The following is a 14,819-nucleotide window of genomic DNA, read 5'->3' as shown; positions in this document are numbered from 1 at the left end:
TTCCCGTCACCTGTAAATTATGACACTTGCAGTATCTGCTTCACGAGGATTGTTGTGAGTACCAAATATGATAATGCTCTCAAACCGCTTTGTAAAGATAAAGCGTTATGCAAGAGTCATCTGATATTCCCTCTAAAGGTGTTACCCCGGGGCAGTCTTGTCCTTAGTCCTACCATTTGGGCCACATTTCCATCACCACAAGGGGGCGATAACGCCCTCTATCCACGGGGTTTCCAATAGAGTTTGGGAGAAGTAGGTGATTGCAAACAATTTTGCATCTGCAAAGAAAAGTTTAATCAGCCAGCTTGAAGGAGCCCGGTGAATGATAAATTTGATCTGACTTTACCCTCATGTCCGTAATGGGCTGAATACACCCGCAGTTTCTTCTACGGGGTTCGAGGTTGCGGGGATTGGGGGGGGGGGGGCCGGGAATCCCATTGCTTATTACCCAATATCTGGGCAATCACCGAAGCCCAGGGCAGTCCCAGCTCTTTACTCTGGCTCAGAAGCCCAAGAGAAGGCGAGAAGTCCTTGCGCTCTTAGCTTTCGGGTCCAGGCACACAGGCCGGGGCCAGCAGGGGGGAGAGAGACAGAAGGGAGGGGAGCAGAGGGGAGCAAAGGGGAGTAGCGCGCTCTGAGCCAGCCCAGCCATCCCGCAGCGGCCCAGCCCTGGCCGCCCCTCCCCTGGGTGGTTCCGGGCTCCTTTTCGGGCAGGGTTTATTTGCATAGAGGAAACTGCCGAAAGTGTCCGCTGAGTAGTTGGGTAGGAGGGCGTAGCGAGTCCCCTTGTAAAGCCCAGTGGCTCTCCACCCCGATAGCGGATGGGCCCCAGCTCTTTCCTCGGCTCCCGGAGGTCCGGGCAGTGAGCGCAGAAACGCGGGCGCTCTGGGAACGCTCTAAGGCGATCCCTCAGACCCCAGCCCCATCCCCATCGCCTAGGGCGCCCCCTCCGCGAGCCCCACCGGAGCAGAGCCGACACTAAGTAACGCTGCCCCGAGCCCTCCCGCCTGCCCGCCACTGCGTCCATTCCCCTCGTCCCCTCGTCCCCTCATCTCGATGGGCGCGTGGGAGCCGGGCGCCCGGAGAGGCGGCCCCGCGGGGGCTCCCGCGTGTCCTGCGTGGGGCGGCGGCGCGGCGGCGCTGGCGCTGAGCGCGCTCTGCCTGCTGCTGTCCCTGGGCTCAGTGGCCGCCTGCCTGCTGCTCAGCGCCCGGGCGTCCGAACTGCAGGGCAGGGTGTCCGCTCTGGAAGAGGAACAGCAGCGGCAGCGGCGTGCAGGCTGGGGGGCCCCCGAGGCGCCCGGCGCCCTCATCTCCTGGGCCGAGCCCCACCTGGAGAGGCTCCTGAAGGAGGTGAGTCCGGCTTGGCCGAGGGAGGACCGGGAGCTTCCTAGATGGGGGGAACACGGGCTTCCATCGGCGGGGTCATTGCTGGGGGCGGAAGAGGTCTTCTAGGGTCCTGTGGCCGCCCCGGGGCGGGGTCTGGACCCTGTCAGCCAGGTGGTATCTTAGAGATGGAAGGGATCTTGGCCATCCAGTCTGCTGGGGCATTTTATATGGAGAAACTGAGGGCAGTTTTATAAATAGGGAAACTGACTTACCCAGGGGCACACAACACAGGAAACCGAGACTAGAACCTAGGTCTTGCATCTGTACTTTCTGTCAGCCCCCCTCACTGAAGGGACAGCTTCCAGGGGCTCCTGTGGGGCAGTGGGGAAGTGAGATGCCTAGTTCTGGTCTCGGGCTCTGCCCACTCGCAGTGAGAATAAAGCGAGGACTCCCCCAGTCCACCTCCTTCGTGGCCCCAGTTGTAGAAGGAGTAGAAAGAGTCCTGACCTCTCCCAGGAGCATCACCTTCTCTGGGAAATAAGGAAAAACCTTCACGTGTGTGAAGAGCTGGCAGCTAGTAGGAGAGAAGTGCTGGGGAACATCAGACCTGCCCTAAGGAAGACACTGTGCTAAGCTTCAAGAGACAGATTTAAAAAGTATACCAAGCAAGTGTTAAGCACTTGCTGTATGCAGAACACTAGGCCAGCGCTAGGATTTTAGAGTTGAAACAACTGTGTTCAGGTAAAAGGGTGCCTGCAAAGGTGGATCTTTCAGTTTATTAGGGGAATTAAGACTCAGCATAGGTAGATATCTCCCAATAAGGACATTAGAGAGGTGTAAAACAAAGTGATATGTAAGAAGAAAAAATCATTACTTCCCTAGAGATTAAGAAAGATTTCCTGAAAGAGGTTCTATTTTAATTGGGCTTTAAAAGATGCCTAGGAATTCAGCTGGCAAAGAAGGGCAGAAAGGACATTCTAAGCATGGAAAACAGCTAGAACAAAGGTGCAAAGCCAAGAAAAGTCCAGGTGGGTAGGGGGAAGACTTACTAGGTTTGTCTAGATGGAGTACTTAACAAGGCCTAAAGTTGGGCAGATGGGATCAAAGAGGGCTTCCTGGAGGAAGTGATAGAAAACTTTCAGTAGCGGGGCCACATCGGGTAGAAGGTAGGGCAAGAGTCTGTATTAGGAAGGAACATAGAAAAGGTGAGAGAGTTAATGCTGGAAAAAGGACAGCCAAGTAACCCAGTGGATAGAGGGCCAGGCCTAGAATCAAGAAGAAGTTTCATCTTCCTGAGTTCAAATCTGTCCTCAGACACCAGCAGTGTGACCCTGGGCAAGTCACTTAACCCTATTTGCCTCAGTTTCCTCATCTGTAAAATGAGCTGGAGAACAAAATGGCAAACCACTCCAGGAACCCCAAATGGGGTCATGAACTGAACAACAAAGGTTGAAAAGGCAGGTTGAAGCCAGACGCTAAAAGAACTTAAATGCTAGTCTGAGAATTTTACTATTTTATCTTATGGAGAATAGAGAGATCCTGAAGGTCTTTGAACAGATCCTATGAACATTGGATTTTATATATTGGGATCTTAGAGGCCATCTAGTCCAAACTTCTCATTTTACAGATGAGGAAACTGAGACCCAAGGAGGTTAAGTAACTTTCTCAAGGTCCTATAGTAAAAGTCAGAGGTAGGATTTGAACCTGAATCCTTTGGTTCCAAATCAATCACTCATCCCGCTGTACTATACTACTTTTTATGGATTAAGAAAAAAAAATTACCTAAGTTTATTTGTATGCAGAAAGGACAGAACCAGTAGAGGACAGAGACTGGGGATGAGAGACTGGAGTTAAGAGAGGGCATGGGATCAAAGGCATGGTTGGGGGGATGGTGTGTATCTTTGGGAAGGAGAGTATATCTGGGAGCTTGAGGAGAGAGGAAATAGTTTGGAACAGCTGGTGGAGTGAGTGTGCTAGGGTGTCAAATCAGAGATGGATTGCAATGTAGCAGTGAGGACCCAGCTCTTGTTAGATGACATGAATTTGCCTGGACCTGGGCAAATCAATTCTGTGACTTCCTTGAGCAGAATGAGGCAGTCTGGGAACCGAAATGGAGAAGGCAGATGGTGGGAGTTACCCAGGGTTGGGGATTTACAAGGGGGAGGGATCTTGGAAGGACACTCAGAGAAGGGATTTAAGGCTAGAAGATGCTGCCTTCTTTTATAAGGTCAACATGGAAAGCTAGAATGGGTGATGAAGTGAGAGAGGAGGAAAGAATGAGTGAAAAGCACAAAGCCCAGGCTCAGGAGGGAAGTAGGAGAAGGGGAAAAAGAAGAGGTTAGAATGATAGAGGGGAATTTGCCAAGATCAGGATCAGACAGTGGGGATGCAAATAAGAATGGGGAGTCTAGCAGTTTCAGATTGTGTCAGAGTCTGAGAGTGACCACCCTTGAGGATGGCCAAAGTAGAAATGGAGGTCATAGGCCAGAGCTCTTCCTTCCTGAACATTCTTAGGTTTCTGGAAGTATGAGTTAGCAATAAATGCGGAATGGGTGACATTTATCTATCTTTTAAATTTGTTGAAATTTTTATTGATATATTTTATTTTCGTATCACCTCCGTTTTCCATTATATCACTTTTCTTTGTCATTCCTTGTAATAGAATAAAAAAGAAAGTAGAGAAAAAAGTTCAGCAAAACTAACCAACATATCAACAGAGTCTGACAGTGTCTGCAATTTTCCACACCCCTAATCCCCCACCTCTGCAAAGAAGGGAGGGAAGTGTATTTTCATGTCTCTTTTCAAATGTCAACTTTGGCCATTAAAATTAAATAGCATTCAGGTTTGGGGTGTGGTTTTTTATGATTGTTCTTTCTATTAGCATTGTGGTAGTCATGTAAATTGTTTTCTTGGTTCGACTTTCTTCATTTTGCATCTGTTTATATTGTCTTCCTATGTAATTTCAAGTTATTGTGGTATAGTAATCTTCTATTTACATTCATGTGCCATAATTAGTTTAGCCATTCCCCAGAGCTGATGGCTATCCATATTGTTTCTGGCTCTTTTCCTACCACAGAAGTGCTGTTATGCATATTTCTTGAGTAGATGAGACCTTTCTTACTGTCTTTGACCTCCTTGGGGTATATGACTAGCAATGGAATTACTGGGTGAAAAGCTCTGGGCATTTGAGGGGTGATATTTATCCTGAATCATGATGGCTGGTATCTTTGAAAAGCCAGCCAGGAATTATGGTTGGAGACACTTCTGGGCTGAACCAGACCTGTGCAGAGATATAGAAAACACTGACTCCCAGGACCCTGCCTCGGAGGAATTTCTAATTTCCTAAGCCTGTCACAGACAAAGAAGCAAGTCTTTATGGAGCACTTCCACCTATTAAAATGTAAGCTCCTTGAGGGAAAGGATTGTCTTACTTTTATATCTCTTTCCTCAGTGCCTGGTACATAGGCACTTCATAAATGCTAAGAGACTGATCAAACTTTATTCAAGCCCTCTCATTTTATAGATGGGTAAACTGAGGCTCTGAGAAAAGTGACTTATCTGAGGTTGCAAAATGAATTAATGGGCAGGACCAGGTGCCTTCAGTCAATATTACTACTTTCTGTATTTCCTCCCCCCCCCCTCCTTAAATTCATAATCTGGACTAGTCAGAATTTGAACCCACATCTTCTGACTCTAAGTCAGAAACATCTATTTTAATAATGTTACACCAAAGTGATGTTACATTAATGTAACAACTGAGTACTAAAAATATAAGATGATAGATAAATTAAGGTTGAATAATTTATCCAAGATGGGTCCAGTTTTCAGAGTTCCTGCCTAATATGCTCAGCCCTGGGACATGTGTTCTGCTGTGGACCATATGCAGTCACATCTTATTTTCCAAAGCATTTTGGAGACTGCTGTGGGGGCCACGTAAGAGGCACAGTGTGGTATAGTGGAGTCAGGAGATCGTGGACTCTAATCCAGGCTCAAAAGCTAACTAATGGACCCTGGGCCAGGTAGTTAACTCACCTCTTTGAACTTCACTTTCCTCATCTGTGATATAGGGTTTCTAATACTTGCCGGACCTATGTTATAGGGGTGTTGCAAGAATACTTGGTAAACCTTAAGGCCCTAGAGAAATGGTAAATGATCATTTTAAAATGATTTCAAACAATGGTTTGCAAAATGACTTCTAAAAAGTATATATTCTGGGGCAGCTAGGTGGCGCAGTGGATAGAACACTGGCCCTGGATTCAGGAGGACCCGAGTTCAAATCCAACCTTAAACACTTGACACTTACTAGCTGTGTGATCCTGGGCAAGTCACTTAACCCCAATTGCCTCACCCCCACAAAAAAGTATAATATAATAATATATTATAATATAATTATAATTATATATATATAATGTAATAATATATTCTTTTTTTTTTTTTTTTGGTGAGGCAATTGAGGTTAAGTGACTTGCCCAGGGTCACACAGCTAGTAACTGTCAAGGGTCTGAGGCCGGATTTGAACTGGGGTCCTTCTGAATCCAGGGCCAGTGCTCTATCCACTGCGCCACCTAGCTGCCCCTAAAAGTATATATTCTTAATTTATAAGAGAGACTGTGGATCAAGGAAGAGGAGTAGGGCACAGGACTGGTAAAACTGAGACCAGTTATAGGAAACACCAAATATGAGAGTTGGAAAGGACCTTAGTCTTTTAGTGCAGCTAGTCTAACTTAAACCTGGGAATACAAGGTTCTGTCTTTACAATACTCCTGGGAGGCCAAGAATGATAACCCCATTTTACAGATGAGGATACTGAGGTAGGGGGATTAAATTACTCATTCAGAGTTATATTGCTCATCCCCAGTACAACATACCAGACATACAGTCATTTAGCCTCTGCTCAGACTTCCAAGGAGAGGGAAACCGCGACCTCTACAGACAGGCCATTTCATTTATGGATAGCTTGAATTGCTTGGAATATTTTCTAACATCTCAACTTGCCACTTTCCCCATTGCTCCTGGTTCTGCCCTCTCAAGTTGAACAATCAATCAATAAACATTTATTAAGGCTGACTCAGTGCAGGCACTGTGCTAAGCACTAGAGATTCAAAAAGAGGCAAAAGCTAGTCCCTACCCTCAAAGAGCTTATATTCTTTTTTTTTTAAGGAGCTTATATTCTAATCAGGGAGACAACATTAAACAAATATAAACAAAGCAAGCTATATACAAGATAAATAGCAAATAATTAACAGAGGGAAGGCACTAGAATTAAGAGGATGGGGGAGTATAATCTCTCCTTCACATGGCAGTCCTTAGAATTTTCGGAGACCCCAAAGAGTTATAAAACTGTGCATCCCCTTTGACTGAGAAATACCATTATTAAGTCTGCTTCCCAAGGTGATCAGGGGAAAAAGGAAAAGAGCTTAAATGTTCTAAAATATTTATAGTAGCTTTCTTTGTGGGGAGGCAAAGAACCAGAAATTGAAGGGATGCCCATCAATTGGGGTATGGCTAAATGAGTTGTGGTATTTGATTGTGATGGAATACTACTGTGCTAAAAGAAATGATGATCTCAGTAATATTAGAAAAAACATGGATGAACTTGTACAAAGTAACAAAGAGCGAAATGAGCAGAACCAAGAAAACACTGGATATAGTCACAGCAATAATGTTTGAAGAGTAACTGCAAATGACTAAGCTATTCTGAGTAACATGAATATTCAAATCAACTTATGAAGGAAGATGCTGTCCACCTCCAGGAAAAGAACTGATATATGGAAATATGTATTGCATGGTTCCACATATGTATCTTTATCAAATGTTGGCCTTCTCTAATTCCAAGTTAGGAGGGAAGGAAAGAGACAACAAGGAACTCAAAATATAGCAACAACAACAACAATTCTTGGCTTCCCCTGGAACCTTGCTCTTCTCCAGCCTAAACATCTCCAGTTCCTTTAGCTGATCCACGGATCAAAAGCCTTTCACCATGCTGGTTGTTCCTCTCTGGACCCTCTCCAGTTTATGCTAATCCTTCTTAAACCTTGACTCCCATAATTGAACACAATATTCCAGATAAAATCTGGGTGGAATATGGTGGAACTGTCACCTCACTATTCCTGGAAGTCATACCATTCTTTTTTTTTTTTTCTTTTTAGTGAGGCAATTGGGGTTAAGTGACTTGCCCAGGGTCACACAGCTAGTAAGTGTTAAGTGTCTGAGGCCAGATTTGAACTCAGGTACTCCTGATTCCAGGGCCAGTGCTCTATCCACTGCGCCACCTAGCTGCCCCAAGTCATACCATTCTTATGAGTTGGACTGGGTGCCTGCTGACTTCCTACTTGACAATTCCAATCTTTGTGAAGACTAAGTCCTCTCTTTTCCTTGCTGCATCATGATGCTGATTCATGACCAGGAAGTCTCCGGACTGGTCACCATCATTTAATGGATCACTGAATTTGGCTTGGCCATTGCCAATTTTCGCTTGAGGAGAGAAGAGAAATCATCACTCCACTTGCTTTTCATGTCTAAGCTAATATTCCTGTGTGTTCAAGCCTGTTCTTGACCACTGTCACTGCATTTCATTCTGAATCAATTTCCTCTGGTCCCTGTGTATTATATCTTTAAGATTTTGTTGTTGTTGTTGTTACGTTTTGAGTTCCTACTTGTTTCTTTCCCTCCCTCCCAACCCTGCATTAGAGAAGTGTAAAGAATTAATTGTTATTTGAGGTTTTTATGCCTTGGCGTGCAGGCCAGTGCGCACCGAGGCATAAAAACCTCAAATAACAATTCTTTACAGGAGGCCAAGATTTGCTCTCTTTTTCTGTGTATGTATGTATGTATGTATGTATGTATGTATGTATGTATGTATGTGGAACCATACAATACATATTTCCATATATCAGTTCTTTCTCTGGAGGTGGACAGCATCTTCCTTCATAAGTTGATTTGAATATCCGTGTTACTTAGGATATAGAATAGCTTAAGCATTCAGAATTACTCTTCAAACATGATTGCTATTACTGTATCCACCGTTCTCTCGGTTCTGTTCATTTCACTCTTCATTATTTCATGCAAGTCTTTCCATGTTTTTCTAAAACCAATCAGGTCATCATTTCTTTTTTTTTTTTTTTGGTGAGGCAATTGGGGTTAAGTGACTTGCCTAGGGTCACACAGCTAGTAAGTGTTAAGTGTCTGAGGATGGATTTGAACTCAGGTCCTCCTGACTTCGGGGCCAGTGCTCTATCCACTGTGCCACCTAGCTGCCCCGGGTCACCATTTCTTATAGCAAAGTAGCTATATAGTTTCATCTTTAGCTCTTGTGGCAAATGATCTACCTGAAGATCTTATAATTGCTCAGCATTGTTTCTTCAGCCAGTCAAAGATTCCAGCAGGACAGAGGTTTGGAACTGATCAGAAGTGTCTAGAGGGCTTTTGAACTATTGATTTGACTCACTCATTCATTCACCTATCTATTCATTCCCAAAAAATCACTTCTTGTTCCTCCAGTAGCCACAGGGCAGGTTGGTGTAGTGTGAAACAAGATCTTGGAATCAGAAGTCTCAGTTCCAGTAACCACTGGAGAGAGGACACACATCGATGAGATCATAGATTACCAATGCAACCCTGAACGTCACTTGATACCTCCAAGCCTCAGTTTCCTCATCTATAAAATAGGGTTAATAATACTGACCTCCTAGATGTATTGTGAGGACCTCATTTTGTATTCCTAAAAGCACTATACAAATGTGAGTATTAATAATTATGATGATGGTAATTGGTCTCTCCCCCACAAGTTTAAAGTCTGTCTCTAGCTATTATATTTTCTAGTCTGGTCCCTCCCCTTTATTGAAAAAGAGTAACAATTTACTTTTGAATAATGTGAGTTAAAAAGCCACAATTTAATTCACTTCAACAGACATTCTAAAAGTCTGAATTGTCCTGGGGGTAGAGGCCAGAAATGGTGTTTGGGGAGTGAAAAGGCCTCTAGCAAACACATCTCTGATGCTCTTCATTCTGAGGCTGGAGAGCTGGAAAGACTTGGGCTGGAAAGACTTCTTTGTTGTTCTTTTACCCTCTCTCCCCTAAGAATTGTTCTTGCTGGGGACACTTCTCTGGGCCTCTCAGCCCAGAGAGCTGTTGGTGCTTTCAACTAGAGGCAGACTTTCAAAGAACAATAGAAATATAGAATGGCAGAGTTGGAAAGGCCCTTACGACCATATGGACCAACCAGATTTTATAGAAGAGGAAACGGAGACCCAGACACTTGGCTAAATTCATTCATCTGGAAAGTGAACCAGCCAGGATTTGAACTCAGGTCTCCTAATTTAGAAGCTTCAGCATTTCTGCTGTACTGTTTCCCCTTCTTCCAGACTTCTGACCAGGAAAGAAAAAGGTTGTTAAAAATGCACATTGAATTACTTTCTTAAATTATTATTTCTTGATTTACTCTTTCCTTCCTTATTACAAGGAGTAACAGCAACTGACAGCATAAGGTACTTAAAGGCCTGGAAAGCATTTGAAGTCATTTGAGCCCCACAACAACCCCATAGGATGGATGCTGCACAGGTTTTACTGTAGCCATATTAAAGATAACATCAAGTAAATAGGAAGTGTAAGAAGCAGGATCTGCTTCCCTACCCTGATCTCCCTAACTCCAAGTCTGGCATTCCATCGCAGCTAAGAAAAAAACCAATCAACATGGCCAGCCATAAGAGATCTCTGTCTTGACTCTTCCTCACATTTGAAGGTCAGAAGGTCAGAAATTTAGAGCTGGATGGCACCTCATATGCCACCTAGGTTAACTCCTCCTTCTTACAGTGAGGAAACTGAGGCCCAGGCTGGTTAAATAACTGGTCCATGCAGGGAGCAGGCACCAGAGGTATATGGGGACCTAGTGTTTCTAATTCCCAAGTCAGTGTTCCTTTACCTGTATCCGTTTGTCCAGTGGTCTAACAGAATATAAGGACTTCCAGGACAGGGATTGTATCCTTTTTGGGGGCAGGGCAATGAGAGTTAAGTGACTTGCCCAGGGTCACACAGATAGTAAGTGTCAAGTGTCTGAGACCAGATTTGAACTCAGGTCCCCCTGAATCCAGGGCCGGTGCTTTATCCACTGTGCCACCTAGCTGCCCCAGTTGTATCCTTTTAAAAAAAAACATCTTTACCATCCCCTAAATTAGGGTCTTGCATACCACAGATTCATATTAAATGCTAGCTGAATTGAATTGAATGTTGTGGCCAAAGCTTTGGCAGTCAGACCCTAATAATAGTAATTGTAGTAGTAGTAATAATAATGTAATGATAATATCAGGGGCAGCTAGGTGGCTAAGTGGATAGAATGCTGAGCTTGGAGTCAGGAAGTCCTGAGTTAAAATCTGGCCTCAGACACTTACTAGCTGTGTGACCCTGGGCAAGTCACTTAAGCCTCTTGGCCTCAGTTTCCTCATCTGTAAAATGAATTAGAGAAGGACATGGCAAACCACTCCAGTATCTTTGCCAGGAAAACCCCAAATGGGGTCACCAAGAGTCAGATACAACTGAAACAACTCAACAACAACAACAACAACAACAAAATAACATCATTAATAAAATAATGTCACATGTACTGAATACTGGCAAGACATGACCCAGAAGCTAGAATCATACATCAGAAGCTTGATGTCTTTCATGAACTTAGAGGCAATAATCCTTACCCTACAATTACAGCTCAAAATATTCCAAAGCACTCATCCCTTAAATGGTCCTGGGACCAGAGCATTATCACAGACTGAATTCTTGTTGCCTACAATTTTCCAGATATTGATAGATTAAAAAAAATGTCACTTTAATGACTGTCACCCTAGCAAATACTTGTCATCTCTGAAATGTATAGAATGAAAAACTCTCAAAATATAGTCAAAGAAATCAAATAGGAACAGGATTTGGAAAAGGTCAGTCATTCTCATCATACTCTCCATTACTAGAGTTGGACCGAGGATGCCTTCAATGATCCTACAGAAGATGAGCCGACCTTTAAATGCTTTTATTCAATCAATTAAACATCAGGCATTTGTTAAGCACCTACCATGTGCCAGGCACCATGCTAGGTTCTGGAGATACAAGTCCCTTCTCTCAAGTTTATATCCTCTCATTCAACTACCAAACTAACCAACCCACTTGTTCAAGAGTCCATGGAACATCAGTTATAAAAGAATCTGATCATGATCTATTGCAGGATGGTTTCTAGTGGAACTCTGTTGAACAAGACAAGAAGACTAATGGTAATAATAATGTGACAATTATATTCCACTTTCAAGTTGGCAACATACCTTATATGCATCATTTTGTTTGATCCCCACAAGAACCCCTGAGAAGGAGGCATTATTAGCCTTTAAAACAGGATGCTCCTGGGGGCCTCCAGGCTGGATACTCGAGGAAAAGGCAGCTCTTATGGTTGAATGGCTCACTCTTTGGGTTTCTCCCAATGGTCAGGAGAGCGGTTACTCAGAGTGGCAGTTAGTTCTCTTACTGTCTTTTCTTTAGTGAATGCCTTTTGATGGGAAATGTACACAGTCCTGGGACTGCAGCTGAAAAGCCCCGTGCTGGGGTTAGTGGAGTGTGGGAAGTTGCTATTGTGACTGTTCAGATGTTGATGGAGGGAAGCCGCCAATACAGCGAGACGAGACGGAGTAATCGAGTTCCAAACAGAAGGAAAGACTTGTCGAAGCATTTAATAGGAATGGATGTAAAAGTTGTACCTTTAAACTCTGTGAAACAGAAGACAGAGGAATCTGGATAACGTAAGGTTTGTCAGGTCTGATTGTTGTTTATAGCACTGGTTTCATTCGAAGAGGATCATGATATCAGGAAGGTCAGCACCCGTTTATAATGAAGGTGGAATTGTAGAAGTGAAGTTGTTTCTAGCCCTCATAGGCACAAACACTGGTTTTGCTAGATGAAGAAGTTATCACAATGTACATACCCTTATTTCCCTCCAACTGGAAGATGATGCTTCTGATTATTATTTTTGTGGGAATTCTTAGGGTTCTACATTAAGAAAAGATGTCCTTGTCTATCCTTACCCCATTTTAGTTTTAGAACCAGAGATTTAGACATGGAGAGGAGCTTAAAGGTCATCTAGTATAATCCGCTTATTTTTAAATTTAAATTTCATTCATCTTTTGTTTTTACATTAACTCCATTTCCAAATATATTCCTCTTCTTCTCAAAGAGAAATTTTTTTTTGTAACAAAGGATAAAAATGTGGGGGGAAGTGGAGGTAATAGGGAATAGCAGTTCAGCAAAACTAACCAACATATCAACCAACTCTGAAAGTGTATGAAATACATAGTCCTCTCCTTTTGCAAAAAGAAAGAGAGAGAGAGAGAGAGCGAGAGAGAGAGAGAGAGAGAGAGAGAGAGAGAGAGAGAGAGAGAGAGAGAGAGAGATTGACACCCCCCCCAAGATAGATGAGAAAATAATCTCACTCATTCCAATTACATAACATTAAGGCTTTATTGTTATTCTTTCCATTTACACTGTTGTGATCATTGGGTATATTGCTTTCCTGGTTCTGCTTACTTCACTTTGCATTGGTTCAAATATTTTCCAGTGTTTTTCTGTGTTCTTCATAGTCATAATTTCTTATGGAGTAATAATAATCCATTCCATTCATTTGCCACAATTTCCACCTCTTCCTCCATTTCACAGGTAAGGAAACAGGCTCTGGCCAGGGTTAATATAGGTACTCCCTCCTACTGTATTGTCTCTTGGTAAAAGTATGCCACTTATATTAATTTCTGTAGAGGCTAGAAGAGATCTGATAGTTCAGTTAGACAAACCTCATTTTGCAGAGACAATGAGAACTTGTGACTTTCCTAAGGTCACATAGCCAATAAGTGGTAGAGCTGGCACATATTAGGTGCTTAATAAATACTTATTGAATTGTTTCATAGGCCTTTCAAAAGGGGCAGTGAAGTGACACAGTGCATACAGTGCCAGGCCTGGAGTCAAAAAGATCTGAGTTCAAATCTAGCTTCAGACACTTACTAAGTATGTGATCCTGGGCAAGTCACTTAACCCCATTGGCCTCAGTTTCCTCATCTGTAAAATGAGCTGGAGAAGGAAATGGCAAATCATTCCAGTATCTTTGCCAAGAAAAAGACCAAATGGGGTCATGACGAGTTAGACTGAAAAATCTAAACAACAAGTCTTTTTACTACATAGCTAGGGTCTAGCCCAGTCATCCTTTTCAATGTGAATTGCCTAACCAGACTTTAAGGCCTTTAGAGAGGGTCCATTGAGAATTTCTCCATGGAAATCCACCACAGCATAGTTTAGGACTCAGCCAACAGAAAACTTGGATTCCCATCCCAGCTCCTCAACATAATGACCTGTGTGACTACAGCAGTAGACTTCACCTGTCTGGGCCTCAGTTTCCACACCTGTAAAAAGATGGGTGGGGCAACTGGATCTTTAATGTCTTTTCTGGCTCCTTAAATCCGATCTATAATCGTATAATCCCTTAAAAACTGCTTGAGGGGCAGCTAGATGGTGCAGTGGATAGAGCACCCGCCCTGGAGTCAGGAGTACCTGAGTTCAAATCTGGCCTCAGACACTTAACATTTACTAGCTGTGTGACCCTGGGCAAGTCACTTAACCCCAATTGCCTCACTAAAAAACCAAAACAAAACAAAACAACTGCTTGAGAACTTGATTCTTAACCATCACCCTGCCTCTTACTGGTTATAGGAAGATGGATAAATTGGAACAGTCCATAAATATTTACTAAACGTCTACTCTGACCCAGGCACTGTATTAAACACCGGATGAAAACAAGCCATCTGGGTATGATGATGAACAGAAACTAAATGGTGAGGTAGTATCTCATGGCAGGTAGAGAGTCAGCCTCAGAATTAGGAAGACCAGAATTCAAATCCCACCTCTGCCACATATTGGATGTGTAACCCTGGGCAGGTCATTTCAGTTTAGGCGACTTTTAAAAATGATATATAGGGGCAGCTAGGTGGTGCAGTAGATAGAGCACCGGCCCTGCATTCAGGAGGACCTGAGTTCAAATCTGGCCTCAGATACTTGACACTTACTAGTGTAACTATTGGAATGATGCCACCTGCTGGAGACTTACTGTAGGAAAGCTCCAACATTAGGAGAGGGCCTCTGAGGGCAGGACCATGCTTTCTTTGGCGTCAGGAAGTGAGGTTTGCTTGTGGGAGGAAGAAGGGGGAGGCTGGCACTCTGGCTGGCTTTTTTTTCCTGTGGACTCTGGGGGAGAGCAGAGCTATGAATGCTCTCTCCCTTTAATAGATAGATGAATCTAGGCCTTTCTCTCTTCACCAAATTCTTATTCTCCTTAATAAATGCTTAAAAGTCTAACTCTTGCTAAAGCTTATAATTTATTGGCAACCACTCATTAGATATTTTAGACAGTATAGCTAGAATTTTACCCCTTACACTAGCTGTGTGACCCTGGGCAAGTCACTTAATCCCAATTGCCTCACCAA

General features: G+C 43.5%; 1 protein-coding gene across 6 annotated transcripts in view; it reads left to right on the top strand.

Annotated features, from left to right (window-relative positions):
• Positions 1 to 743: 743 nt before the first annotated feature.
• The window catches only part of COL23A1 (collagen type XXIII alpha 1 chain), a 494,698-nt gene continuing 480,622 nt past the window's right edge, over positions 744 to 14,819 (top strand). For all 6 annotated transcript variants that reach the window (XM_043985184.1, XM_043985181.1, XM_043985185.1 and 3 more), the window contains exon 1: positions 744 to 1,350. In XM_043985184.1, coding sequence (XP_043841119.1) covers positions 1,057 to 1,350 — 294 coding nt within the window. In that variant the 5' untranslated portion in view covers positions 744 to 1,056. The remainder of the gene's footprint in view (positions 1,351 to 14,819) is intronic.

Source organism: Dromiciops gliroides, chromosome 2 (assembly GCF_019393635.1).
Source record: "Dromiciops gliroides isolate mDroGli1 chromosome 2, mDroGli1.pri, whole genome shotgun sequence".
NCBI classification, from domain to species: Eukaryota; Metazoa; Chordata; class Mammalia; order Microbiotheria; family Microbiotheriidae; genus Dromiciops; species Dromiciops gliroides.
The sequence above is the reverse complement of the archived record's forward strand: the minus strand, read 5'-3'. Positions and strand labels throughout refer to the sequence as shown.